Source organism: Giraffa tippelskirchi, chromosome 7 (genome assembly GCF_054371585.1).
Source record: "Giraffa tippelskirchi isolate mGirTip1 chromosome 7, T2T-mGirTip1v1.2.pri, whole genome shotgun sequence".
NCBI lineage: Eukaryota > Metazoa > Chordata > Mammalia > Artiodactyla > Giraffidae > Giraffa > Giraffa tippelskirchi.
The window spans coordinates 53,301,432-53,326,913 of NC_137281.1; the positions used below are offsets into that span (position 1 = coordinate 53,301,432).

A 25,482-nucleotide genomic window follows, 5' to 3' on the forward strand; every position below is an offset into this window, starting at 1 on the left:
GGGGAAATTTGAATATGACTATATATTAGATAATATTGTTATATCAATTAACACATTTCTTAAGTGTGATATTGAGGCTATGGGTATATAATATACCCATATAGTGTATATATGGACTATATGGAGAGAGATATGAAGAAATGTAAAATATTGAGTCGGTAAATGTGGTGAAACTTATGTGGGTGTTTATTCTTCTTCTGCAATGCTGAAATTTTTTAAAATAAAAAGTGTGGGGGGGAAATGCTTGAAAGTGAAATATGTGCTATAGCATACAGGTTCTCTATTCTGCAATCTGTCTCTTCTGTGTTTATTCATCCCCCTTTTAGGAAGAACTCACTTCTGCTGTAATTTAAGCTCATTTCCTCACTTGCTCTGTTCTCTCCAGAGACAGAGTCAGCAACCTCTTTGTAAATCCAGGGCTCAGCTGGCTGGACGATGCGGGGGAACTGCAGGGCTGTTCCCAGGCTGGGACTAGTATAATACTTATCTGTTGTCTTGGGCTCCTCTCCTCACCACCCCAGTAAGACCCACTGCTGAGTAACAGGCTCTCAGCCTGGAGCCACACTGCAAATATCTGGAGAGCATTTTCAGAGTATATGCATGTTGGTCCTGCTTTCCAGGGGCGCTGAGATCTGCAGTGGGGTGCAGACTTCTGTTGTGCGGATAGACTTAACTGTTTGGCTTCAGCCACTATAGTCTCTCTCAGCCTTGACCTGCCTCCTCTCCCATCATCACGTGCTGAGTAAACCCCTTTCATCTGAGGGCTTTGCCTCAGCCCTTGCTTTCTGCTCAGATTACACTATGGTCTGCTTGAGTAGGGGCTTCCCTCGTAGCTCAGATGGTAAAGAATCTACCTGCAGTGCAGGAGACCCAGGTTTGATCCCTGGGTCGGGAAGATGCCCTGGAGAAGGAAATGGCAAACCACTCCCGTATCCTTGCCTGGAAAATCCCGTGGGAAGAGGAGCTTGGTGGGCTGCAGTCCATGGGGTTGCAAAGAGTTGGGCACGACTGAGCGACTAACACACTGCTTGAGTGGGGCCATGGTAGCCCCCCAGGATGCCAGCTGGCTCTGTGGCAGCATGGAACTAAACTTGTCCTGTGCTGTCCCTCACTCTTGGCGTGCCTTAGAGGAGTTGTGGGGAAGTGCCCTGTGCAAGGTAACTTGAGCATCCGGCAAGAATCCTCTGGGTGGGCTTCCTGGTGGTTTGGTGGTTACGAATTTGCCTGCCAATGCAGGGGAAACAGATTCAGTCCCTGCTCTGGGAAGATTTCACATGCACAGAGGCAACTAAGCCCATGCGCCTCGCCTACTGAACCTTCTCTCAAGAGAAGCCACCGCGGTGAGAAATCCACACACCACAGCTGGAGAGTAGCCCTCACTCACAACTCTAGAAAGCCCGCATGTGCAGCAGCTAGACCAGTGCAGCTGAAATAAATAATACATCTTAAAAACAAACAGATGACAAAAAAGCCATCATCTGGGAAAGGCGAGGACCGAGGCCTGGAGGGGGAGATGGGCTGCAGTTGTACCCAAAATGTCTTTTAATTTTTAAAATTTTAACAGTAATATTTTTTAGAGATTCAGATCAGTACATTTATTATTTAAAAAAGGAAGAAACATGCCAGCAAGGAATACAATCCTATTTAAAGCAACTCCTTTCTCCCCGTAAAATTATATATACATTGTGTTTTAATCTTTTTAATTCAAGTGAGTAATCAGAAATCTTTCTTATTTTTTGGATGAATCTCAACAATACTATGCTGAGTGAAAAAAAAGTCAATCTCAAGAGGCTACGTCCTGTGTGATTTCATCTATCAAACAACCTTCTGGATTTGACAGAATTACAGAAATGGAGGACAGATTGGTGGGTGCCAGAGATTTGGGGGTTTGCTGCAAAAGGGTACCATGAGGCACTCTGGTGTTTATGGAAATGCTCCATAGCTAGGCTGAATCGGTGTCCACTTCCTGGTTATGATATTGCAATATAGTTTTGAAAGATGTTGCCTTGGTGGAAACTGGGTAGAGTACACAGGATCTATGTTATTTCTTACAATTTCATGTGAATCCTTAGTGATCTCAAAATAAAACAATTATTAGGGGAATAAAAAGGATACAAGGCAAATATGACAAAAGGTTAACATCTATGCTATGTGGGTCGTGGAAAATCTGTGGTACTTGTTCTGTCATCGTTATTGTTTTCTGAGTGTTTGAAATACTTGGTAGAAATCAAGCTTCCTGGGGTCTTCCCTGGTGGCCCAGTGGTTAAGGCTTCGCCCCCAGTGAAAGGGGTGCAGGTTTGATCCTTGGTTGAGGAGCTAAGACCCAGCATGCCTTAGGGCCGCAAAACAAAACCGTAAAACAGAAGCAGCGTTGTAACAAATTCAATACTTTAAAAACTGTCAAAAAAAAGAGACCCTTCCAGAGTTCTCTAGGCAGCCTCAGACATGTGTGTCCTTGCTCGGAACCGGCTCCTGGTTTGCTTCGGCTGGTGCGATGGAGGGACAAGCCTGACGAGTTTTGCAGGTGGTGGTGCTGATCCAACTGAGAACCGTGCTCCTGACTTCTTACTGTCCTTGTTTACCCTGGGAAGGCACTTAACCCTCCTTAAGGGCTGGGACACCCTGCTTCCCCTCCACCCCACAGGACTCTGCTGAATCTCCTGAGCATGTCAACGAAACAGGCAAAATCACACTTCCATTCTGATTCTTGGTGGCCATTCAGTTCAGTTCAGTCACTCAGTCATGTCCAACTACTTGGGACCCCATGGACCGTAGCATTCCAGGCCTTCCTGTCCATCACCAACTCCCAGAGTTTACTCAAACTCATGTCCTTTGAGTCGGTGATGCCATCCAACCATCTCATCCTCTGTCATCCCCTTCTCTTCCGGCCTTCAATCTTTCCCGGGATCAGGGTCTTTTCCAATGATTTCTTCACATCAGGTGGCCAAAGTATTGGAGTTTCAGCTTCAACATCAGTCCTTCCAAAGAATATTCAGGTGGCAGAATATTTACTTCTAGACTAAAAGAACTGTCACAAGGAAGTCTGCCTCCATTCTATCATCAGAATGCTTCAGTTTTGGGTATGGCCAGAAAGTTCATTCAGTTTTTCCACGACATCTTATGGAAAACCCTGAACAAACATTTTGGCCAATTTGATAAAAGAAGAAAAAAAGAGGTGACATAACTACCAGAACTGATTTATTATATAGTTAAATCACAAATTTACAATACATTCAAAAGGGAATAAATGAGACATGTAAAGAGTTTAAATGTAAAAATAGAAAGAACTGTCCAAAAGATCATTTAAATTGGATTATAATCTCAGGAATCTTTAAAGAGTGAAGTGTTTTCAGCCCGGCATCACAGGAAAGAATTTGGCTGTTGCAGGTCTATTCACTGGATTCTGAATGACGATCAGAAGATATTCCTTATCTGTAGAGAGAGATGGACAAAGTTAATCCACCCTAAAAATTTGTTATTGTTTAGTCACTAAGTCGGGAGAAGGCAGTGGCACCCCACTCCAGTGCTCTTGCCTGGAAAATCCCATGGACAGAGGAGCCTGGTAGGCTACAGTCCATGGGGTCGCTAAGAGTCGGACACGACTGAGCGACTTCACTTTCACTTTTCCCTTTCATGCACTGGAGAAGGAAATGGCAACCCACTCCAGTGTTCTTGCCTGGAGAATCCCAGGGACGGTGGAGCCTGGTGGGCTGCCGTCTATGGGGTCGCATAGAGTTGGACGCGACTGAAGCGACTTAGCAGCAGCAGCAGCAGTCACAAAGTTGTGTTTGACACTCTGTGACCCCATGGGCTGTTCTCCACCAGGCTCCTCTGTCCATGTGTTTTCCCAGGCAAGAATACTGGAGTAGGTTGCCATTTCCTACTCCAAGGGATCTTTCTGGCCCAGGGATCAAACCTGCATCTCCTGCACTGGCAGGCAGATTCCTTACCACTGAGCCACCAGGGGAGCCAACCTTACATGTTCAGTTCAGTTCAGTTCAGTTCAGTTCAGTCGTTCAGTCATGTCCGACTCTTTGCGACCCCATGAACCGCAGCATTCCAGGCCTCCCTGTCCATTACTAACTCCCTAAGTCCACACAAACCCATGTCCATTGGGTCGGTGATGCCATCCAACCATCTCATCCACTGTCGTCCCCTTCTTCTCCTGCCCTCAATCTTTCCCATCATCAAGATCTTTTCCAATGAGTCAGCTGTTTGCATCAGGTGGCCAGAGTATTGGAGTTTCAGCTTCAACATCAGTCCTTCCAATGAACATCCAGGACTGATCTCCTTTAGGATGGACTGGTTGGATCTCTTCACAGTCCAAGGGATTCTCAAGAGTCTTCTCCAACACCACAGTTCAAAAGCATCAATTCTTCTGCACTCAGCTTTATTTATAATCCAACTCTCACATCCATACATGACCACTGGAAAAACAATAGCTTTGACTAGATGGACCTTTGTTGGCAAAGTAATGTCTCTGCTTTTTAATATGTTGTCTAGGTTGGTCATAACTTTCCTTCCAAGGAGTAAGCGTCTTTTAATTTCATGGCTGCAATCACCATCTGCAGTGATTTTGGAGCCCAGAAAAATAAAGTCAGCCACTGTTTCCCCATCTATTTGCCATGAAGTGATGGGACCAGGTGCCATGATCTTAGTTTTCTGAATGTTGAGCTTTAAGCCAACTTTTTCACTCTCTTCTCTCACTTTCATCAAGAGGCTCTTTAGTTCTTCTTCACTTTCTACCATAAGGGTGGTGTCATCTGCATATCTGAGGTTACTGATATTTCTCCCAGCAATCTTGATTCCAGCTTGTGCTTCTTCCAGCCCAGCGTTTCTCGTGATGTACTGTGCATATAAGTTAAATAAGTAGGGTGACAATATACAGCCTTGACATACTCCTTTTCCTATTTGGAACCAGTCTGTTGTTCCATGTCCAGTTCTAACTGTTGCTTCCTGACCTGCATACAGATTTCTCAAGAGGCAGGTCAGGTGGTCTGGTATTCCCATCTCTTTCAGAATTTTCCACAGTTTATTGTGATCCACACAGTCAAAGGCTTTGGCACAGTCAATAAGGCAGAAATAGATGTTTTTCTGGAACTCTCTTGCTTTTTCGATGATCCAGCAGATGTTGGCAATTTGATCTCTGGTTCCTCTGCCTTTTCTAAAACCAGCTTGAACATCTGGAAGTTCACAGTTCACGTATTGCTGAAGCCTGGCTTGGAGAATTTTAAGCATTACTTTACTAGCATGTGAGATGAGTGCAATTGTGTTAGCCTACCCTAAAATTAAATTTAATAAATGAATGCTTCAGCTCCTCTGCTTTTCTCTTCAGCACATTGCTTGGACCTTGCATAGACAGTGGTTTGCCAGCCTGGCTGCACATCAGAATCACCTGTTGAGCTTTCAAAAAAAAATACCATTACCTGGGGCCCAGCCCCAGAGACTCTGACTTCACTGGTCTGGGGTAGAGTTCCAGGTAGCAGTAAAATTTTTTAAATTTATTTTTTAATTAAAGGATAATTGCTTTACATAATTTTGTTGTTTTCTGTCAAACCTCAACATGAATCAGCCATAGGTATACATATATTTCCTCCCCTTTGAACCTCCCTCTCATCTTCCCTCAAGGTTGAGCCCCTGTTTGAGTTTCCTGAGCCATACAGCAAATTCCCATTGGCTATCTATTTTACATACGGTAACAGAAGTTTCCATGTTACTCTTTCCATACATCTCACCCTCTACTCCCTCTGTCCATGTCCTTAAGTCTATTCTCTATGTCTTTTTCTCCATTGCTGCCCTGTAAATAAATTCTTCAGTACCATTTTTCTGGATTCCATATATATGTGTTAGAATACAATATTTATCTTTCTCTTTTTGACTCACTTCACTCTGTATAATAGGTTCTAGGTTCATCCACCTCATCAGAGCTACTCAAATGCATTCCTTTTTATGGCTGAGTAATATTCCATTGTGTATATGTACCACAACTTCTTTATCTATTCATCTGTCAATGGACATCTAGGTTGCTTCCATGTTCTAGCTGTAAATAGTGCTGCAATGAACAATGGGATACATGTGTCTTTTTCAATTTTGGTTTCCTCAGGGTATATGCCTGGGAGTGGGATTGCTGGGTCATATGGTGGTTTTATTCCTAGTTTTTTAAGGAATCGCCATACTGTCTTCCATAGTAGCTGTATCAATTTACATTCCCACCAACAGTGCAAGAGCGTTCCCTTTTCTCCACACCCTCTCCAGCATTTATTGTTTGTAGACTTTTTGATGATGGCCCTTCTGACTGGTGTGAAGTGCTATCTCATTGTAGTTTTGATTGCATTTCTCTAATAATGAGTGATGCTGAGCATCTTTTCATGTGTTTGTTAGCCATCTGTATGTCTTCTTTGGAGAAATGTTTAGGTCTTTCCCCTACTTTTTGATTGGGTTTTTTTTTTTCTGCTATTGAGTTGTACAAGCTGCTTGTATTAATCCTTTGTCAGTTGTTTCATTTGCTATTATTTTCTCCTATTCTGAGAGTTGTCTTTTCACCTTGCTTATAGTTTCCTTTGTGTGCAAAAGCTTTTTAAGTCTAATCAGGTCCCACTTGTTTTATTTTTTTTATTTCCATTACTCTAGGAGGTGGGTCACAGAGGATCTTGCTTTGGTTTATGTCATCGAATGTTCTGCCTATGTTTTCATCTAAGAGTTTTATAGTTTCCGGTCTTACATTTAGGTCTTTAATCCATTTTGAGTTATCTTTGTGTATGATGTTAAGAAGTGTTCTAATTTCATTGTTTTACATGTAGCTGTCCAGTTCTCCCAGCACCATTTATTGAAGAGGCTGTCTTGGCCCCATTGTATATTCTTGCCTCCTTTGTCAAAAATAAGGTACCCATAGGTGCATGGATTTATTTCTGGGCTTTCTACCTTGTTCCATTGGTCTATAATTCTGTTTTTGTGCCAGTACCATACTGTCTTGATGACTGTAGCTTTGTAGTATAATCTGAAGTCAGGAAGGTTGATCTCCTCCAGCTCTGTTCTTCTTTCTCAAGACTGCTTTCACTATTCTGGGTCTTTTGCATTAGGGGGAATGCTTTCAGTTTTTCACCATTGAGAATAATGTTTGCTGTAGGCTTATCATATATGGCCTTTACTATGTTGAGGTAGATTCCTTTTATGCCTACTTTTTAAAGAGTTTTAATTGTAAATGAGTGCTGAATTTTGTCAAAGTCTCTTTCTGCATCTATTGAAATTATCATATAGTTTTTATCTTTCAATTTGTTGTTCTAGTCTGTGAAAAATGTCATTGGTAATTTGATAGGGATCGCATTTAATCTGTAGATTGCATTTGGTAGTATAGTCATTTTCATAGTATTGATTCTTCCTACCCAGGAATGTGGAATATCTATCTGTTCATGTCATCTTTGATTTCCTTCATTAGTGTCTTATAATTTTTGGTGTACAGTTCTTTTGTCTCCTTAGTTAAGTTTATTCCTAGATATTTTATTCTTTTTGTTGCAGTGGTGAATGGGATTGATTCCTTAATTTCTCTGAGTTTTCATTGTTGGTATATAGAAATGCAAGTGATTTTTGTGTATTGATTTTATATCCTGCAAATTCGCTAAATTCACTGATGAGCTCTAGTAATTTTCTGATACCATTTTTAGGGTTTTCTATGTACAGTATCATGTCATCTGCAAACAGTGAGAGCTTTACTTCTTCTTTTCTGATCTGGATTACTTTTCTTTTTCTTCTCTGATTGCCACGGCTAGGACTTCCAAAACTATGTTGAATAACAGTGGTGAAAGTGGGCACCCTTGTCTTGTTCCCAATCTTAGAGGGAATGCTTTTTTTCACCATTGAGAATACTGTTTGCTGTAGGCTTATCTTATATGGCCTTTACTATGTTGAGGTAGATTCCTTCTATGCCTATTTTTTAAAGACTTTTAATCATGAATGGGTGCTGAATTTTGTCAAAGTCTCTTTCTGCATCTATTGAAATTTTCATATGGTTTTTATCTTTAAATTTGTTAATATGGTGTATCATATTGATTGATTTGCATATATTGAAGAATCCTTGCATCCCTGGAATAAGCCCAACTTGATCATGGTGTATGAGATTTTTGATGTGTTGCTAAATTCTGTTTGCTAAAATTTTGTCGAGGAGTTTTGCATCTGTATTCATCAGTGATATTGGCCTGTAGTTTTCTTTCCTTTGTGTTGTCTTTTGACTGGTTTTGGTATCAGGGTGATGGTGGCCTTGTAGAATGAGTTGGGAAGTGTTCCTTCCTCTGTAATTTTTTGAAAGAGTTTTAGAAGGATAGGCATTAGCTCTTCTCTAGACATTTGATAGAATTCTCCTATGAAGCCATCTGGTCTTGGGCTTTTGTTTTTTGGGAGATTTTTGATCACAGTTTCAATTTCAGTGCTTGTAATTGGATTGCTCATAATTTCTATTTCTTCCTGGTTCAGTCTTGGAATATTGAACTTTTCTAAGAATCTGTCCATTTCTTCCAGGTTATCCATTTTATTGCCATATAGTTGTTCATAATAGCCTCTTATAATCCTTTGTATTTCTGCATTGTCTGTTGTAACCTCTCCTTTTTCATTTCTAATTTTGTTGATTTGATTCCTTCTCTTTTTTTGTTGATGAGTCTGGCTAAAGGTTTGTCTGTTTTGTTTATCTTCTCAAAGAACCAGCTTTTAGTTTTAGTAATCTTTACTACTGTTTCTTTCAGAGACTTATTTATTTATAGTTAAATCACAAATTTACAATACATTCAAAAGGGAATAAATGAGACATGTAAAGAGTTTAAATGTAAAAATAGAAAGGACTGTCCAAAATATCACTAAGATTGGATTATAATATCAGGAATCTTTAAACAGTGAAGTGTTTTCAGCCCAGCATCACAGGACAGAACTTGGCTGTTGCAAGTCTATTCACATGGATTCTGAATGACTATCAGAAGATATTCCTTATCTGTAGAGAGAGATGGACAAAGTTAATCCACCCTAAAAATTTGTTGTTATTTAGTCACTAAGTTGTGTTCGACTCCCTGCAACCCCATGGGCTGTAAACCACCAGGCTCCTCTGTCCATGGATTTTCTCAGACAAGAATACTGAAATGGGTTGCCATTTCCTACTCCAAGGGATCTTTCTGGCCCAGGGATCAAACCTGCATCTCCTGCATTGGCAGGTGGATTCTTTACCACTGAGCCACGAGGGGAGCCCACCTTATGTGTTAGGCTACCCTAAAAATTAAATTTAATAAATGAATGCTTCAGCTCATCTGCTTTTCTCTTCAGCACATAGCTTGGACCTTGCATAGACCAGTGGTTTGCCAGCCTGGCTGCACAACAGAATCACCTGTTGAGCTTTCAAAAAAACAAATACCATTACCTGGGGCCCAGCCCCAGAGATTCTATTGGTCTGGGGTGGAGTTCCAGGTATTGGTAAAATTTTTTAAAAAGCTCTCCAAGCACCTTGTGTGCCTTATGTGAGAACACAGGTGCAGGTAATACTTTATTTAGTTTGTGGGTGACTCTGATTTTACAGCTGCATTATAGAGAAGTTTGCTCTAGACTAGATTTAGGAACATGAGTCCTGTTTTACACTGACATCCACTACCACCATGAATGCATCTCCTTCGAGGAAAGAAGTATTTCTTTTGGTGGCCCCAGTGAATGCGATCCACCCCAGGGAAGGTTTGAGACCCGACAGACCTTTGATCCACCCTCTGCTTTATCCCCTGGACAGGAGACATTTCTCTCACTCTTCAGGAAGTCCGTGTGCTAATTTCACATAACATGAAAACTACACCTCCTAAACGTTTTACTAACAACAGGTACAAATGGGGAAAATCCAACTTCTTGACTAATTTCAAGGAATTTTCAGATTCAAACTTCATTTCATAATTGAGAAACATGATGTGTCATACTGCATGTTAATATCCACACTACCCATCCTTTGAGACACAAAGCCTTTATCCAGTAAAGTGGAAAGATGCCTGAAATGTGAAATGAAATGTGTCAGATTACCTGGAGCTACCATGATTTCATGTTTCTTGGATCTGATCCTAAGAAAAGTTAGGTCATTCTGAGGGTCAATGTCACGGACGGTGCTCTTGGCTTTCATGGTCAGCTGATGAAGGAGACCTGCATACTGAACTGTTGTTGAGTTATCCAAGGTCGTTCGGATGGGAATGCCTAGAATGAGATTTAATTATGGGTTAAACATTTTTTCTTTTTATAAAAGTATTATGTGCATCATAGAAATACTGGAAAATACTGGTAATTTTAAAAAGGAAGAAAAAGTGATGACTCATATTACTCATTGGAACAATTTTACTTCATTTCCTTCCAATCTTTCTGCCTCCACATGGATTTTAAAATTTAGTTGTATCAAATGATAATAGCAAATTTGACTGTTGCTTTTTTCTTCATTCAAAGGGCAGCATACAAGTTTCCCTTGTTGACAGTGCCATCAACATTATTTTTAATGGCTGTAGACTTTACTATTCTTTGGATATATCATAATATAATCAACCCTCTACTACTGGATTGTTAGGTTGCATGTTTTTGTTTTCGTATCTAATAGTGATGAACACTTTTGTACACAAATCTTTTGGAAGTTGTTAATTGATTGATTCAGTAGTAACTCAACATATTTCTGTGTGAAATGCATTCCCCTAAGCATCCTGTCTGCAGTGAACTCACTGGGAAAAGTCCACTTGTGACACAGTGCTTGTTTCCCCTGAGACCAGAGACAGAAAGAGGGTCTCTGCACATGCTAGAGTATATCAAAAGGGATTTTCAGAATTTCTTTGTAACTTCCTCATACAGTATTTTGCAAACCTTAATTTTTATGCTAGAAAATGCAGCAACAAAGATGCTGTAGTGTGGTTGGGCATTCCCTGGTTTGCACTCATTCTTGGTTTAAGCGTGATTAAATTTGGCTACTTGTGTGCTCTACTGTTTCAATATGAGTTTAGAACAGAAGCTATTAATTTAGCTGAAAAAAATCTAGCCAGACGAATATGCGAGTATAATTTAATTCCGTTCAAATCAATCCAGCCTCTATTCAGGTCACTCCATGCTTATTATGGAACAGGTGCTGTGCTAGGTATTTTACATATATTGTATCTAATCAGAGCTGACCTTTATATTATTTTGAAAACTATCAGATAAGCCAGGAAATTCCAGGGATTTGATTTGCAAATGTGCCTTGAGTTTCGGGGGACATATGAAGGTGAATCTGGGATCTCTGTCAAGTTCCTCAGGAACCCAAATGAAGGCCCATCAATAAAAAAGGCTAACGTGGCTCTCTTGGTTTTTTCCCCTCAGAGGATGTAGCTCCAGAAACTGGTACGAGTGCTTCTAACTTGGGACTTTATGTGTTTTTCATGAGAATCTTTGAGAGACTCGACTCTGACTTTGAAACAGACTAATTTCTTTCCCCTTTAAGAAATCCATTCTCTCCAGTGTCGGTCTTGCCAAACAAGATGAGGAGAACAATATTTATAAGGAAAACCTTTTCAGTAAATAAAGTTTCATAGAAAACTTGTTAATTTCTGTATTATTGTTTGCTGGCCACTTTTTCTCCAGAAGTCAGTTCTGTCTTTCACACCTGGTGAACCATCACAACGTGTGCGTCTTTACCAAGCAGGAAACTGAAAGTGGAGCAAGCACTCTACCTTTTAAGAGTGCTTTTTGACCAAACAGTTTTATTTTGCATCATGAAGAGTGACTACCTACAAAGTCTGCATTGCTCAGTGTCAAAAAAGAAATACAAGCAGAATAAATTATTTAAAGTGCAGATGACAAGATTATGAATCAGATGCTCGGGCCTACTTGGTCAGTCTATTCATGATCCAAGTCAATAAATAATAGACCTAGCCTTCCTGAATAATAAGTGCACACCGTGGAAACTCTTGGAGTTCTTCATATTCTCTGTGGACCCTTGGGGGAAAAAAATCAATCAACAAATATTTATTGAGTTCTTGCTGGGGACCATGTGAGGTAATTAAAGAATAATTTATTAGGAAGTAATTTTCGCACATGGTATAAAACGCACCCACTTCTCCTTCTGAGAGGGAACCACCGCTCTCAGTTCCTTTGGTGTCCTTGCAGAGATATTCCAAGTCTATTCAAGTATGTTTGTGTTTGATACTTTAACTGTATCATTCTCTATTCTGTACCTTAACTTCTTCCATTTGATACACTTGGGGAGTTGTTGCATTCAGTCTACATAAGGCTAGGGCATTCCTGTTAATGGCTGTATAATGTGACTGTTGAATGGATGCTTTGTAATACACGTAACTAATATATCGTCCCAACAGGCATTTGGGCTGTTCCCAATCTTTGCCTTTTATAAACAAAGCGACAGAATGTCTGTGTGGATGCCATTTCACATTTGTATATACATGTGTGTAGGATAAATTCCTAAAATGTAACTTCTAGAACAAAGAGTATAAATTCAATATTTCTGAATTTATGACACTGCTTTAAAAATATGACTCTTTATGATCTCACTAAGGTGGTACTCTTCAACTGACACTTGTATTTTGGTTGGTAGATTATATTTCAAAAATAAAAGGAAATGGCTGGATGGCTGGATAAAATCTAATGAAACTTAAATGATGGATTATTAGAAATGTCAAGAATATTTAAAATTAAGAGCCTGCAGAAATCAGGCTTATATACATAAGAATATACAACGGATATGATTGTCTGGGAAACAAATATGCATGTTCACCAGTATCTAGTTCAGTGATCAGGACTGTAATATTGTAAACAATGAATTATTTTATAAATGGGAAACCAATGTTAACAAAGAATCTAAATAAAACCTACACCCCTCAGCATTGGGTTAAACCGATAAGCTCACTTCATTGTCATGGATAAGAAATCTCTGTTTCAAATAGTGAAATCAAAGGACTCTGTTGAACATGGTAGAGGATGAGATTTAAATGTATAAACATGGTAGAATGCTTACCTCACCACAATTAAAAACCTAAAAATTTGTTAAAATGATTTGCCTGGAATTAATCAACTAAAACCATTGGTAGAGAACAAGAACACACAAACAGCAGCTTAGTTAAATATTTACAGTGTTAAATTTCATGGGACTTCTGAATGCTGCAAAGCTACATTGTAATAAATGGCACATTCATTTAAACTTGAGTAGGCTGTTGAGATGGAGTATTTCATTTCATTCTAGTCACACAACTTACACCATATGCTATTAATAAACATCCTTGTCATACACTCTGGTTGTTAATAATCTGACCATAAAAATAAGCCCCTCATTTATATTTTTTGGGAAAAGGTTAATTTGGCTTTCAGAAAAGTGCCCTGAACCTTAACACAACCTTTTCCTACTAGAGGTTAATTAGAAGTTAATGAGTATGAAAAATAATATTGTGTTACCCTTGGATGAGAAAAGTGTTAATTGAGAGACCTCAGGAAAATAAAAGTCATTTTTAATTCAACTGCTCAAGAGATAATCACTGTAATACATCCCTGCCTTTTCTTCCATATTTCAGTGTGTATGTGTGCCTGGCTCTATTTAGAATTTAAAAATACTGGCTACTGCTTCATTTCCTGCTTTTTTTCATCTAATATTGTGAGTAGTTTTTTATGACTCTAAATATTCTTCAACATTTTAAATAGAGTAATGGTTCATTTAGTAAATATTACATAATTAATTCAAAATTTTCTCTACTGTTGGGAGAGATTTATTTACTTATTTGTCTGTATATTTATTGTGAGAGAACTGGGTTAAATCCTTGGGTTGGGAAGGTCCACTGGAGAAGGGAAAGGGTACTCACTCCAGTATTCTGGCCTGGAGAATTCCATGGACTGTATAGTTCATGGGGTCACAAAGAGTTGGACACAACTGAGTGACTTTTGCTTTATTGCTGTTATACATGATGCCTCTGTGAGATCCTTTGCACCTAAATCTTTTCTTCATTACTCCTTAAATAAATTCCTAGGAGTGGAATTACAGATCAAAAGGTATGGATATTTTTCAGACATTTAAAACATATTGCCAGGATTATGAACTTTAGCCCAAGTCTGCCATTAGATACATTGTCCTGGGTGTCAGGATTGGTGAATGAATGTACCTTAGTCGCTAAGTTGAGTCTGACTCTTTGTGACCCCGTGGACTGTAGCCCACTAGGCTCCTCTGTCAGTGGAATTCTCCAGGCAAGAATACTGGAGTAGGTGGCCATTCCCTTCTCCAGGGTATTTTCCTGAGCCAGGGATTGAACCCAGGTCCCCTGCATTGCAGGCCGATTCTTTACTGTCTGAGCCACCAGATGGGTTGAATAGAGTCCCCTCCAAAATTCAAGCACCCCCTAAACCTCAGAATGTGATCTTATATGGAAATAGGGTCTTTGAAGATGTGAGGTCAACCTAGATCAGTGTGGGACCTAACCCAATGACTGGGGTCCTTATAAGAAGAGAAAAGGAGCACGAAGAGGAAAACGCACACGATGATGGAGGTAGAGGTGGGAGTGATGTGCTTACAAGCACGGCAAGGATCGTGGGAACTCACCGGGGCCGGGAGAGAGGCAAGGAAGGATGCTGCTTCGAAGGAAGCCTGGACCACTGACACCTTGATTTCAATTTCTAGCCTTCCAGAACTGACAGAGAATAAACGTCTAATCTTTTTAAGCCACTAAGAGTGTAGTGCTTTGTTATGGCAGCCAAAGAAAATAAATACAGCCTCTCTGTGAAGTCCTTCAAATAATCCATCTTAGGGGGTGTGATAGACCATATGTAAATGCCTGGAACTAAAATCAGTTCAACCAGAACAATGGACTCAGACTGGACTGCCTCCTGGAAATATTAGGCATAGCTCTTGATTTACCTGTAGGCTGAAGTTAAAACCTCTCCCTACTGATCACTCAAGCTGAGTGAATTTATTACATTCGTTTGACACTGAGTATTTTTAAATTTTATTTTATTATTTTGTAAAACACATCAAATATATTATCTGTACACATAAATTAAACATTTCCACATTCACAGAACTACTTCATTACAATTCTATTAAGTATTGGGTATTGTGCCAGGCCCTTGACAATTACTATTTCACTTACTTGTCACAATCATCAGTAAAGTAGGTTATTTTCCATTTTTAATAATAAGGGATTGAAGTTCAGAGCTTAAACAGACTTTCAGTGGGTAGTTGCTCAATAAATATTTATTGATGGATTTGCTCCATAATAATGATTAGCTGTGAGAGTCCGTTGCCAAGCACTGAGTTGGCAGTGTGCCAATTCCATGGTTATACCATGAATTATGTGAAGTAGCTACTCTTGTTTCAACTAACGCTCTGGGATCTGTGGCACCTCTCGCCCTTACAGATGCCTGAATTAGCAATGAAGCCAGCAGAAGCCTTTAAGAGGCTGCCACCATAGCTGAGCATGGAATAACGTGCCAGAGAGAAGGCTCTGTGGACTGTTAATAGGCAAGTTTCTGGTATAAGTCTACAGATTTCATAGGTGGAAACGTATTGGCCCTTCTTAAACTATAACCATGAAGACTATACTATAAATTACATTAAAATCAATTCTCAAAGATTTCATTAACTATGGTGAAGGAACAATTTCTTTTCAAATGAAGATTGAAACTCTGTATTCTTTACAATTTCAAAATGAAAGCAAACTGCCAACAATGGTATTCTTATCTTGATTATAATAGTTTTATATATCCTCCTGAAATGTTAGAAGAGAGTTTACCAAAGCTTTAAAAATTAGACAATGTACAGCACTTAGGAATATATCTACATTAAAAATTTTATTTCCCTACCTCTTAGCAGAGTGCTTGGCATGTAATTAATAGACACTCAATAGATGTTTGATAAGTAAATGATACAGCTAAAATATGTAAAATATACTTTTGATTTAAAATTCCAAGATGTTTGCCAAAGACAACAAAAAGGCTCTTGGTCTGCTTCTGCGTGTCAAGAAAGCAGCCTGTGACGTATTTACCTTCTGCATTTACAACCATTGTTCCTATAACCCCTTTATGGCTCTGGATCCTCTTTAGGGTTTCCTCCACCTCTGCCTGGAAGAGATCAGGAAAAAAATTAACCAGAGTCTTCATGGTGACCCCAGCCCTAAAGAGAGTAATGTTTAGAAAGATCCCTACTCCTCTGTTTCCTTATACTAAGGTATTGGATGCTAAATCTCAGCTTTTGGAAGAGAGCTTTGAAACTGTCAAGACCCATATGCAAACTTATATAAGACTCTCTACATATGACCCTGAAAAATATCTTGCCCTGAACTTTTGCTGAGACAGAAATCTTGCCTCACAAGAGCTCACTTCATTTTTATCTGTCTCTATTCACTGGAAAAGTATCCTTTATGTTGAACAGAAATCTGCTCCTGGTCATCTTTCATTCATTGATCTTTCTGTATTCATACGAAAAATTCCGTTTCTACATTATAGATTTAAAAAAATATCTATAGAGCTATATTACTACCTCCTTCCTTCTAAAAGCATCACTTAATAAGAAATCATATTCTCAGTTGTAAATGTCATTTAACTGGGAGTTCAGATGATTAAATTAAAAATATTCTGTGAAAACAATGTATCCCAGGATTCTATTGTCAATTACAGCCTGGATCTCAGGGCAAGCTGAATGTTCAACCACGAATGTTATAATCCCATTACTGGGTTTTAAATTCAGCTTTCTGAATCTTATGCATAGACTATATTGTACCAGTTTCTTTCCTTCTACAAATGCTAAAATCAACAATAATTTTTTCCAGCCTGCATATTTTTCATAACAATCACTGGATATTATGAATTCAAACAGTATTCTGCAGAGTCTTTTGATGAGGGTTTATAAAATAATTTTCTTTCCAACATTGTATGGCTGAATGTTGTTACTTTTGTCAAAAGATAGTTTTCTTTTGACTCAGTTTTCTTTTGACTCTAATGTGGGCAGGAGCACTTATTTCCTCTTTCCACCACTATAGCATGTGTTTTCTAAATTTCAGGCATTCGTGTACCAGGTTTTCAATTTCTGCCATTATAAATACCATCTATATTATTTACCCAGTACATTTTTAGAATTATCTCACTGCTGAAAGTTTAAATTAAGGCATTTTAAAAGGAAACTATACATCACTACCAGAAATGCAAATCTTGTATCATTTGTCATAGGCAGAAATAACCATAAAAAAGGAGAGAACATATTATTAAATTCTACTCCAATGAAAATTATGAGCCTGAGGTTTGCACTTCAGGTTAAAAATCAAATCTACTTGATGATAGATGATAGTGGCATTAAAAGGACCTAAAAGTGCCAGAAAGTCTCTCCTGGATATAGTCTAGAGGCTGAAAAAAAGGAAAGAGGAGGAACTTTCTCTGATGTGATTCAATCTGTGGTTTTTGGTATTTCTGAGCCATCTTAAAGTAGCAACTCATGTTTGCATTTCACTTTGGGAAACACTGCACTAAAGCATAATACCTGTACAGGGGATTAAATAACTACTTTTTTTGTGTGCCATCTATAGGACAACGTCCACAGCTCCTTACATCCGCTGACCTCTTTATCTTTTTCTGTTTTAGTTCTCTCTCCCTGCTCTTCCCAGCCTGTCCATCTATTTTCCCAGGTGTTTTTTCCCTTCGTGATTTCTGAGCCCTCCTAATACAGTCTCTTAATTCCCATCGCCAATACCTTTTCATTCCTTTAAAAAAAACAACAAAACCAAAAAACTCTTCTCTTTCGGTTTGTTCTCTTTCGACCTTTCCTCTTTCTCCATTTTCCTTTTCTTCGCCTCCCTTCTCCCATCCCTCCTTCCTCTTTTCTCTTTATTTTTCTTTCTTCTCTGTCAATAGCTCCTCCTTCTTCCCCCCTCTCCATTCCCTTGCGCTCCCTGTCCCATGTCTTTCTTTCCTCTCAGGGTGATTTTTCTCTCCTCCATGGTGCCTCTTCCCCTTTCAAACTTCCCTCGCTGTCGAGGAGATTTCTCATTCCCCTCAGGATCTTTCATCCCTTCCGTATCTCTTTCTCGATATTCTTCCTCCTCAAGTATTACCCCCAGAAGACACCCCTAGATATCTATTCCCCAAGAAAGCTTCCCCCATCTACACATCTTCCCTTCCTCCACGGTCGCCCCCTCTGTTCCCTCCAGAGTCTCCGTGTCGCCCCTCCAAGAAGCTTCTGGAGCTCCCAGCCTTCTCCGCGGCCCCGAGAACTGGGCAGCGAAGGGACCCTGCCTGTCGGCGCCCTTGGCGGGCGGGTAGTTGACAGAAACCCCGGATTTACCATCTTATGGGCGAGACTCTGGGCTCAGACGTGCACCACCGCTGCCCGGGATGTCAACAACGCTTCCAGCCGTTGCTAGGAGACAGTGGAGGAAGTGACCTCCCGGAAGCGTGGGTACCCGCGCCCGCGTGCGCGCGGGGCGGGCCCTGCGGAGCTTGCGCTTCCGCCCGGAACTGGCTTGACTTCTCCCGGCCGCCGTAGCCCGGGGCTGGGGACCGTTGCCCCGAGCACTCACCTGAACTGAGGAGAACTGAGGTACTTAGGCCAGGCTTCGAGTCGTTCGTTCGAAGTTTCAGTCAGTCATTCCTTGAGGTACGCGTTCGGTAACCGCCAGTTCCCTGTTCAAGAACGATTTATTGACCACTTACCATGTCCCGTTCTCTGGGCCTGTGGTACATTCTAGAACGAGAGACAGACAAAATGCGCGACAAACGAAGCAGTACTGTCCAAGTGTGATACGTGTTCTGGAGCAAATAAACCGGGGTGGTTCCGTTAGACCCCGGGGTGACATTAGATATAGACTCAGCTGCCCTGTGACCCGCAGAGTAGTTCCTGAGGCGCTGTCTTGTGCAGGCTGACAGATTTGTTCCCCTGCCCGCCAAGGAAACATTTCTTTTTAATTGAAGACACACACACACACATATATATACACATAAAGTAAGTATATATATATATATCGCAGCATATAGTAAATACATATTTATTAAATTACATCTCCCCACCCCCAACACCGTAGGTGAAGTGCCATCTAAACGTCTTAGGTTCTCCTGTGGTTGTAGCACCCCCAAGCTGCTCTTCCCTCAGTTGTAGAGTTGCTGCTTCCCAGTACTTCTATTTAACCCACTAGGACTTTATTTTATTTTTTACAGAGTCATTTGCCCACATTTCTGAGTTGCTGAAAAATGGTAGGTTAGTGCTGAGGTTCTGCAAATCTCCGTAGAAGAGCAGTGCACTGGGTATTTGAGGAACTGAGAGAGGAAACAAGTTAAAGGTCAGCTAGGGATGGTTACAAGTCTCTTGGTCTTCCGAGGGGCATTGATATATTTTGGTAGCCTGGGAGGAAGAGACGTAGTGTACGTGAGGCACAGTGGGAAAATTTTGTGGTTGGGTTGGCATATCGTCCTGGGGTTTGAAGAGAACTTGAATGACTGAACTCTAGACAGGTCTTCCCTGGTGGCTCAGTGGTAAAGAATCCGCCTGCCAAGCAGGAGACACGGGTTCCATCCCTGGGTGGGGAAGATGCCCTGGAGAAGGAATTGGTAACCCACTCCATTATTCTTGCCTAGAAAACCCCATGGACAGAGAAGCCTGGTCCATGGGATCAAAAGAGAGCTGGATATGACTTAGCGACTGAGCGTGCACGCACTAAATATAAGTGGTCAAGTTGGGACTGCATCTCCATAGGGACCCCGCTATAGCGGCTCCCTGTAATACTGTGTTTCCAATAAGTGCGTCACACCAAACAAGGCATGGTTATTGCTAGGGAAGTCATATAGAATCTGAATAGGTCCTTGTTTTCCAAAAGGTCAGGGATGCCCTGGAAAAAATTTGAAGTTGGCTTGGGACTAGATGATCCATTTCAACTTGGAGTCTTACCCTTTTATGATACTATGTTATGTACAGCAACACTCGCTGAAGCTATAGTTCTGCTTCAGTTTGTTTGGGTTTTTTTTTGTCCTTTGAGAAACTTACTGCTTCTCAAAAAGCCAAGTCACAATGGCTAACTCATGCTCCCTTGTCACTCCACATTTGAAACTCCAACCATGGTTGTTCGGAATGGGCAACTGAGATTCTGGCGGAGGAGCTGGTGTGTGTGTTTGCAGATCTAGTTCTGCACTGATTGCTTGTATGCTTTTCAGTGATAAAAATGTAGGCATATACTGCAATACTGGATGAATTGTGTAAACACTGATTCTTGGGCTCTCTGGGTGTTTTGGATCCAGGAGATTCCTACGTGGTTGTGCAGCCGTTTGTTCTGCTTCTAAAAATCAGTGGCAGTGCACCGTGTTATTGCTGATGTCAGTCAGCTTTAATGAAGGAACTGACTGCATATGCATGGTCCGTGAATCCCCTCGTTTCTGAAGTCAGGGTGTCAAACTCATTCAATAGCTGACAGCTGTGATTAGAGCAAAGAGAGACTCCAGCACGAAAGGCACTGACAGGAGTATCCAACTGCTGAAAAAAGTAATAAGAAGTAGCCAAACTGACTTCCAACAAACAGTCAAGTTTGACTCTGTGCACAGAAAATCAATGAGGAGAATATGAGCCATTTTCTCTGCATCGATTTTCACTTCTAATTATTCCCTGGAGGTAGCATGGTTTAATTTTTATGCTTTTTGAGGGACTATAATGAATATCCAGAGCTGTGCTGTATAAAGTATCTTGGTAGCATCTATCACGTTCCCTATACTCATGCTCAGTATATGGGAACCCCTCTTTCTCTTTTTCTCTTCTGGCACTCATCCCCTCACCACTTCTTTTGACCCACAGTAAATGCTAACTATAGTTCAATAACTTTGAACTAAAGTGAAAGAATTAATGAATATTTTTTGCAAGTACTGTTGAAGTGACCACCAAAGTTGTGATACATGTGAAGATAAAGTCTACTGTTCTTCACATATAATTTTGTCAAAGTGAGATGATTTTCTGCTGGGATCTCTCTCTCTCTAATAATTTGTTGCTACTCTCTGTTTAATCTGAAGAAATCCAGGTAACATCATGAGCTCGAGTTTTCTCTTGGTATTTTCAGTACTATCCCGTATAGAAACTGGCATTGCTACTAGTTGGCAAATACTAAATACTGAGCCAAGGAGTATATTTTGTGCCCATTTTCTCATAAGATAAGGCATTATTTGTCAGTTTAAACACAACTTCTCCTAGTACTCTAGTGATTTTGCTCAAAAAAGTGTACACTAGGTTCTTTGACTTCCCTGATGGGTCAGTGGTAAAGAATCTGTCTGCCAGTGCAGGAAACGCGGGTTCACTCCCTGGATTGGGAAGATTCCCTGGAGAAGGAAATGCCAGCACACTCCAGTATTCTTACCTAGGAAATCCCATGGACAGAGGAGCCTGGCATGCTACAATCTGTGGAGTTGTTAAAGAGTTGGACATGACTTACGACTAAACGGCAACAGCAACAACAGTTTGCTTGAAAATTGCCCTTAAAACTGAAGCAGAATTAGGGGATGTCAGTGACATCAGTAAGTATTACAACTGACCCAGCATCATTTTAGAATGACAGATTTAGAGTTTCAGAAAATCAGCCATTTTCTACTTTATATTAGGACAATGGCAACCTCTAGGGTAATTCTTTTCAGGACTCAAGTGTAACTTAAGCATTTACTTCCTATAAGGGAATCTTTTCTGTTGTAATTAAATGGTTTCCTAGAGTACAGAATTTGGAGTTACATGCAGCTAGGGTTGATGTTTCTAGGTATGTTTCTGTGAGTAAAGTAAGTTATAAGAGCTTCTGTTTCCTCATTTATAAAATAGGAAAGACAGTGTCTCACAGAGTTTATGTGAGGTGTCAAAGATATTATGTGGGTAAACTACTTGGCTTGTGTCAGGTGCCCATTTTGGATCATTTAGCCACATTACTTTCTGTGTCATTTCCTTTCTTTAGTGTCCTTCCTTATTTCCTCCATTCCTTTACTCCCATCTTTCCTTCTTTCTCAGCTTTTTCTTTCTCTAGCCTTTCCCTCCTTACTTCCCTCCCCTATTTCTGTCCTCTCTTCCTTCTTGACTACTTTCTCTTCAACCTCCTTTTCCTTTATGCCCTCCCTATGAAAAAAAATCTAGAATTTGTATTACTGACTTTCTCACTAAAGAACATCTTTCCCTTTGTTCTCTTATTCCTCTTCTCCAGTTATTCACTTAAAATGTTCATCTAATGTAATTCATCTACCTCTCATCTAATTTTTTCACAATTCCCATTTTTAAACTTTTAGCTCCAGCAAGCAGTTTCCATCTTTGTGCACTGCACTCAGTAGATATTCTCAGTGTATTAGGGGTGAGGGAAAATTGTTACTATTTCCTGGTCTATTAATTTTGTTCAAAGAGGAAAGGACTGAAGGGAGCAATAAGAGAACCATACACTTTATATACCCCCTCTTTTTTCCTGATAATACAGTCGAAAGGTCTCTAGTCTATTTAGTTCAGAATTACTTTCATTGTTAGGTGTAACACACAAAACAGTTTGGTGCACAAAAGTTGATTGGTGAGTTACTAACACATGCCATGTGCCTAAAAGAAAATATACAGTCAGTGAGTTACCACAAAGTGAACTCCTATGTAACTCCCAACCAGATCAGGAAATAGAACACTGCCTACATTCCAGAAGCTTCCACATGGTCATTTCCAATCATTACCTTCACATTGTATGGCCTGAAAAGCCTAAAATATTTACTGTCTGGATCTTCACTGAAAAACTTGGTGACCTCTGTAATAGACATTTATTCCCCTCTCTTGAGTCTTCTAAATATGTTTGGTGGTTGAAAACAAAACATTGTTAAAAGTATGTAAATGCAATGTGTAAAATAATCACAACACAGAGTAGGGAGGCTAAAGGGATATATCCTGACATTCTACTTGACGTGTTCAAGTTATACTTCTAAGTAGACTCTGAAGTGAGGTGTGTAATCCATAGAGGAACCAATAAAAATTTATACAAATACAATAGGATAGCATAATAGATAAACTTGAGTACTAAAAATTGTTGGAATAACCTAAAAGAGAAAGACAAAAAGTGGAATGGAAAGCAAATGGAACAATCAGAAAAAAATGATATAATTGTAGAATTAAATTCTGATTTATCAACAGTTACATGAAATGGATACAGACTAAGCACACCAATTGAAGGAGAGATTGTTAGAATTCTTCAAAAAATGACCAGTGATTTCTGTTTTTGGAAAGATGGGGTAGATGTATGTTTCCCTATTCTTCCCATGGAATATAACTAAAAGTCCTGTAAATTATACGTACAAACCCAAGAAGACTTTGACGGAGTAAATCAGGCAGATTGCCTAGGGACCTTGGGACCCAAGGAATGACATGATTGTAAGTTACCTGGGTTTCTTTTTTGCCTCCTATATCCCAGACTAGGAACTGAAGAAGCTGGTAATGCAGAAATGCTGATAGGCACAGAAATGAAAAACAAAAAACCCCAAAGCCTACTCTTGAGTCCAAGGACCAGAAAGGGCCAGCCAACAAGATAGAAACTCTTCAAAAATAACCACTGTACTCTAGCCAACTACTAGCAACCAACCACCTTCATGTGGACAGGCAAACCCTGTGGAGAGACGCCTCCAGCTGTGTTTATTAGCTCTCTAGTCACTTCCACTAAGGAACCAGAAATATCATGTAAACATTAATCCAAATAAGCAAGAATGTTAATATCAGATAAGTAGACTTCACAGCAAAGGAAATTACCACATATAAAAGGAAAATTATTTAAGGATAAAATGATCAATCCACAAAGAAGATATAGCAAATCTAAAAAGTGAAAGTGAAGTCGCTCAGTCGTGTCTGACTCTGTGCGACCCCATGGACTGTAGCCCATCAGGCTTCTCCATCCATGGGATTTTCCAGGCCAGAATACTGGAGTGGGTTACCATTTCCTTCTCCAAAATCTAAAAAGGTATGCATCAAACAACAGAGCTGCAAACTAAAGAAAGTAACAGAATTAAAAGAAGTAGACACATCTTCAATGACAATTGAAGATTTCAAGACCCCTTTCTCAACAATTGATAGAAAAATAACAGAAAAACTACCAGCGATAAAGAACTTGGCATTATCAGCCAACAGAATCTACTTGACATTTATAGAACACTCTAACCAACATCAGCAGAATATATGTTCTTTTCATGTACCCACAGAGCATATACCATCCTGGGCAATAAGACAAACCTCAACAAATTTAAATGAACTAAAATCAAACAGAGTATGTTTCCAGGGGCAGTGGAGTCAGGTTAGAAATCAATAACAGATAATATTAAAATCTCCAAACACTTGGACAATAAACAACACATTTCTGAATAATGCATGAATCACAGAGATTTTAAGAGAATAAAAATAAATACAGTGAACTGAATGGAACTGAAAATACAACATACCAAAATTGTGGGATATAACTAAAGCAATGATGAGAGGGAAATTTATAGCCATTAAATTATTACATTAGAAAAGGTAAAACATTTTAAAGTGAGCTCTCATATCGAGAACCTACAGAAAACCAAAGGAAGCATAAGAGTGTAAATCATAAACATAAGAGCAGAAATTAAATGTTTAAAACAGGAAGACAATAGAGAAGATCAGAGGTGGTACTTGGAAAATACCAATAAAATTAACAAACTTCTAGAAAGATGGACAAAGACAAAAATGGGAGAAAGCACAAACTAGCAGTATCAGAATGAAACATGGAATGCCACTACATACTTTGCAGAGATTTAAAAAGTTAGGGAATAGTATGCACAACTTTGCATGCATACAGTTTACAACTTGGATGAAATGGACCAGTTCCTTAAAATCACCTGCCACAAAAACCCGGTTTGAAATAGATAATTTAAATAGCTCTGTACCTATTTAAGACATTGAATTTACAATTTGAAAATTCCCCAAAAGAAATCTCCACTGGGGATTCACCAAAGAAATCTGCAAAATGTTTAAAGACTAATTAATATTATATATACACAATCATTCCAAAAGTAGAAGGGGGAAGCCATCCCAATTCATTTTATGAAGTTGGCATTATCTTGTTATAAAAACCAAAGACAGTATTAAAAAAGGAAGAGAAGGAAACTATAGACCAGTATCTTTCATGAATGTACATGTAAAATCCTTAACAAGATATTAGCTAATAGAAATAGCAATTATAAAGAATTATAAGCCATTACCAACTGGAGTTTATCCTAGGAATACAAGGTTGGTTTATCATTCAAAAGTCAGTCAGTAGTCAATACACCTCGTTAACAGACTAAGGAAGAAAAAATAATCACATGATTAATAATTGATGCAAAAAGAGGAATTTGACAGAATTCAATACCAATTAATGATTAAAAAAACACTCAGCAAACTTGGAATAAAAGGGAATTTCTATAACTTTCTAAAGTGTTAGTCACTTAGTCATATCCAACTCTTTGCAACCCCATGGACTGTAGCTTTATAAAGAGTGTCTGTAAAAAGCTACAGTTAATGTACTTCAT

At 39.5% G+C, this 25,482-nt stretch overlaps 1 protein-coding gene and 1 long non-coding RNA gene across 9 annotated transcripts in view; one reads left to right on the forward strand and one right to left on the reverse strand.

Annotated features, from left to right (window-relative positions):
* Nucleotides 1-3,183: 3,183 nt before the first annotated feature.
* On the reverse strand, nucleotides 3,184-18,344 carry DYNLRB2 (dynein light chain roadblock-type 2). Of its 2 annotated transcripts, none has more exons than XM_081517307.1 (4): nucleotides 18,284-18,344; nucleotides 15,996-16,071; nucleotides 10,033-10,200; nucleotides 3,184-3,432 (listed from the first exon to the last, which is right to left on the reverse strand). In XM_081517307.1, exons 1-4 carry the CDS (start codon nucleotides 18,284-18,286, stop codon nucleotides 3,350-3,352), a joined length of 330 nt encoding a protein of 109 aa, XP_081373433.1. In that variant the 5' UTR covers nucleotides 18,287-18,344; the 3' UTR covers nucleotides 3,184-3,349. The 2 variants fall into 2 exon arrangements, with proteins under 2 accessions (XP_081373433.1, XP_081373434.1); XM_081517308.1 differs by lacking the exon at nucleotides 3,184-3,432 and adding an exon at nucleotides 8,723-8,974.
* A 104-nt stretch (nucleotides 18,345-18,448) lies between these two features.
* The window catches only part of LOC145515882 (uncharacterized), a 378,733-nt gene continuing 371,699 nt past the window's right edge, over nucleotides 18,449-25,482 (forward strand). The window contains exons 1-2 of one of the 7 annotated variants that reach the window (XR_014061092.1): nucleotides 18,464-18,595; nucleotides 19,153-24,047. This is a non-coding gene — a long non-coding RNA (uncharacterized LOC145515882). Of the gene's footprint in view, nucleotides 18,596-19,152; nucleotides 24,048-25,482 lie in introns of those variants that run through there. The other 6 variants (XR_014061090.1, XR_014061091.1, XR_014061088.1 and 3 more) reach the window with 6 other exon arrangements.

Bases quoted from the DNA above. Each gene is read 5' to 3' on its own strand.
- DYNLRB2 (XM_081517307.1), bottom strand. The intron at 10,201-15,995 runs GTAAATACGTCA...ATCTCATTCTAG, and splicing joins AATGGTTGTAAATGCAGAAG to GCATTCCCATCCGAACGACC. The intron at 3,433-10,032 runs GTAATCTGACAC...CTCTCTCTACAG, and splicing joins TGAAATCATGGTAGCTCCAG to ATAAGGAATATCTTCTGATC.